We start from the raw sequence: 3,789 nt of genomic DNA, 5'->3' as shown, positions 1-3,789 counted from the left end.
TGCAGAACATTGATCGATTAACATTTCTGAATCCGATACATGTACTGGAATACATTAAGAGAACTTGTAAAGTGTTGTACAAAATACAAATATGACTTAAAGATGTATTTGAGACATGTAAAACCTCAATTACATTTCATTAGGAGGTTAATATTTCTTCTGTTATATACAAAACTGAGTGCTGGAGTTACCTAGACTTATCCATATTCTTCAATCAGGTTGTTACTAGGTGAGGACCGGGGCGTGGAAGCATGCATGAATAAGTAACGTATTTCACGCTGTCCATAAGCACCACGACGAATATCCGAGAAAGTGATTTTGGTTTAATCACACCATCAACCTCACTATCGCTGTTCTCTCTAGGATCTACAAGGACAGAGACAACCATGGAAGAGACTGATTTATTACCTTGAAACTTGTCTTTTTGAGAACTTGGGACGTGTTCTCCCGTGATGTTAAGGTCGGATCCCGAAAGAGGAATTTGAAGGCCATGAAGAAATCTCCTATTTTTCGCTCTAGTATGGCGAGTGGCATTCTGACGGTTTGATGTAATATTGGCAACCGAGGAAGCAGCAACAATAGCTCCTGGAGCCGGAGAGGAATCAAACTGAAACACTTCTGTACACATGCCAGAACTCAATAATGGCCCTGCAGAAGGAAATAAGAATAAGTTCAACTCGCCATAGCCAAAACAAGTCAATTCGAACTACAAAAACTTGGAATAAATCAGTCATAGCTTCCGCACTATGTCAAGAACACCCACAACATCCGAATCTCCAAATAGATCTCATAGAAACCAAAACATTAAACAAACAACCTGTATGTCATCTGTTTATTATAGAAGATGCTCTAAGTTTTCCGTTCATCATTGCACTTTATAAAGCTCAACTCTAAACTTGCTGCAGATTTTGAACCATATTACTAATGAGAAGAGGACTTCACTGTTGAACCTTTCTTTCTTATTAAGATTCTATATAATTTCAATATGGAAGTCAATTAGCAAACTCCATTAGACATTCAGATTTTAATACAACTAGAACAGTACATCAATCAAAAGCATAACTATTAAAGGTTTGAAACCTGGAAGAACTATATGCAATAACAAAATATGTTATTTCAAATCAATTGACAATTAACAAGAACCTATGACATGCAAATCTACAACTAAGGTAAGTTATCAGAAAGCCAATTAATAGGTAAGCTAATTTGAGACAGGTGAAGTTTGAATCCTTCAAGCTGGTAATCTTGTTCATTAATTAGCTTGCTGGGAATTGTTTATAAATTAAAATCACATAAAGAAGTACACACGGAAGATCTGTTCCAAACGGAATACTGAAAAAGGATCTAAATAAACATGCCAAACAAATCTGAGATTGATTTAGATGAATTTGAACTCATCTTGCAAACTAATACTAATAAGAAATCCAAGGTATAACACAAGCAATTTTTCTATTATAAATATTTTTCCTAAGAGAGATTGAAGTATTAACTTCGTTTACAAACGAAGTTTATAGAAGAAGCCCTAAAGAAGGTCTGAGATAATCTCATGTCAACTTAAATTAGTTCAGTTTAACAAGTGGCTAAGCTTAAATTTAATAAGAAACAGTTAAACTTGCACATGCAAATCTAAGCTAAACCAAACCCCTTTCATATCCAAAAATACCTCAGTATAAAAAAAAAAAAACAGATACTCTGAATTTTTTTGTGACAACTATATACCAGCCATGATATTCATGTATTCTGATCCATTGATAGTGCCAAAGCTAAAAACTGCTGATGTGAAATTATAATGTAAATATTTAACAATGGACTGGTTTTTCCCAAAATCAAAAGCATTGTGCATAACAACATCATGACAGGCTAAACAAGTATGCTCATGTATAAAATGATACCACAATTAGAATAATTACCAGCAAGACCTTCATGAAACCACTGCTGCAGTTTGCCATTAGCTGCAGACGTCTTCAGTTGGTCCTTCAATGTATCTGAAGACCTTGAAGGAAGGGCATTATGTCCTTCATTAGGAGTACGATATCTCTGTGGATGTACTCCTCTATTGCTTGAAACATCAGAGTGAGAGTGCATCCCAGGGATAGCCAATGCTGGAGAAAAATCTTTAGGAAGTGCCAAACTTGTCTCCTTATTCTTGTTCACTTCAGGAACATCATGAGAAGCCATAGCCCTCTCAGTTGCCAGAACAGAATGAATGATCAAGTTACCATCAATCTTCACAAGCTTATCATTCCTCGGCACATACAAAGACGCAGCAAGCTGCTTACTACTATCATTAAGGTTAGCAAAATTATCCGAGTTAGGTGAATGTTCAACTCTTCCATCCCTACCTCTCCCACAATGTATTCTGTCAATATCCATTTTTTCATGTGACCCATTTGAATGCCCATCAACCATCAAAACCCTGCCTCTTTGCTTATCATAATACTTATCACTAACAAAACCAAACCCATTAGCACCATTTTCCTTCAGTCCTCCATATCTAACATTCAGAATCGGCACCATTCCACCAAATAGCAAAACAAAAAACAACAAACCCAAAAAGCTAACACTAGCAACCTTCTTAGTCTTGCCCTCAGCTTTTTTAGCTTCAGCCTTTTTAGGTTTGGAAGCTGAGATAGGCTGCTGAGGTTTCAATCTAGGAATTGGAACTAAGGGGACCTGAGACCCCTGTGACTTAACAACATAAGGAGCACACGGCATCCATGGATATGGCATTGGAGCCATAGGTGGATACATAGGGGGATTACACATACCATTGCCACTCAGCTGCTGCCGCAGAGTTGCATTTTCAGCCATAAAAAACGAAATTTTACCATTCAAATCTGCAATTGTTGAATGCATAGCTCTTACTTTGTCCTCCAGCTCCTCCACGTAATGCTTCTTTCTCTGCCTAGAAAGCTGCGCGCTCTCTCGGTTTCTCATAAGCCTTGCCTTTCTTTTCTCGTCATCATCACCCACAGCAACAAAACTACCACATTGAGAATTTGAATTGGTTGCATCAGTTTTAGTGTTAGAATTCTCTGATCTCAGATACTTCCGGACTTCGTCGTTCGTATCCTCACTGGTAATCTCTTTTTTCCTCTTTGGCAGACTGCACTTTTTGACGTTTACATCTTCTGTTTTGACTTTTTGATCGACCACAATTGCACCCGAATCAGAATCAGGAGAAGGCGCATTCATGGCTTCAGATACACCAGACCCGCCATTTCCAGACACTTGAGAGGATGCCGGAGACGAAGAATTCAATTGCGCAGCAGAATTAGAGCTCTGGTAACCAGAATCAGAACACCTCGACTCCGAAGGCGAGCAATTCAGATACTTAGCAACATCAGAAACATGATCACCAGAAATTCCAGAGCTACCCGACTCAGGAGAAACTGAACCCTCAGGATGACGAGAAACATCCAGATGACCAGCGGAATTGGGGATTGAGAAATGCTCGTTCTCTGAAGGGAAATAGAAGTCTTCTAGATCATCAAAGGTGATATCCAAATCATAATTGTCGTCGAGAGAAAAGTGCAGATCTGATCCTAGGTTTTCTCCTGTGGCCATATGAGTGTCAGATAATGAGGAAGTTTGCGCAGAAAGGAACAAGGGATCGAGTGGAGGGATAGGGAGAGAATCGAATTCTCCGTTGTCAACAGCTGACGGTGGTGGCCGAGGCTGATGATCGGTGAGAATAGCTTCCGCCATAGGTGTATGTTAGGGTTTCAAACAGAGGTTTTTGAGGAAGCAGAACGAAATCAGAAGAGTTTCTGCACGAAAGCTTTTAGG

The 3,789-nt window shown here is 38.9% G+C and overlaps 1 protein-coding gene across 1 annotated transcript; it reads right to left on the bottom strand.

The window, feature by feature from the left end:
* Positions 1 to 3,789, bottom strand: LOC136205483 (bZIP transcription factor 17-like). Its single transcript, XM_065996096.1, has 2 exons — positions 1,911 to 3,789; positions 1 to 648 (listed from the first exon to the last, which is right to left on the bottom strand). The coding sequence occupies exons 1-2, from the start codon at positions 3,706 to 3,708 to the stop codon at positions 215 to 217; spliced, it is 2,232 nt and encodes a 743-aa protein (XP_065852168.1). The 5' UTR covers positions 3,709 to 3,789; the 3' UTR covers positions 1 to 214.

Source organism: Euphorbia lathyris, chromosome 9 (assembly GCF_963576675.1).
Source record: "Euphorbia lathyris chromosome 9, ddEupLath1.1, whole genome shotgun sequence".
NCBI lineage: Eukaryota > Viridiplantae > Streptophyta > Magnoliopsida > Malpighiales > Euphorbiaceae > Euphorbia > Euphorbia lathyris.
This window is presented reverse-complemented; position numbering and strand designations above follow the sequence as displayed.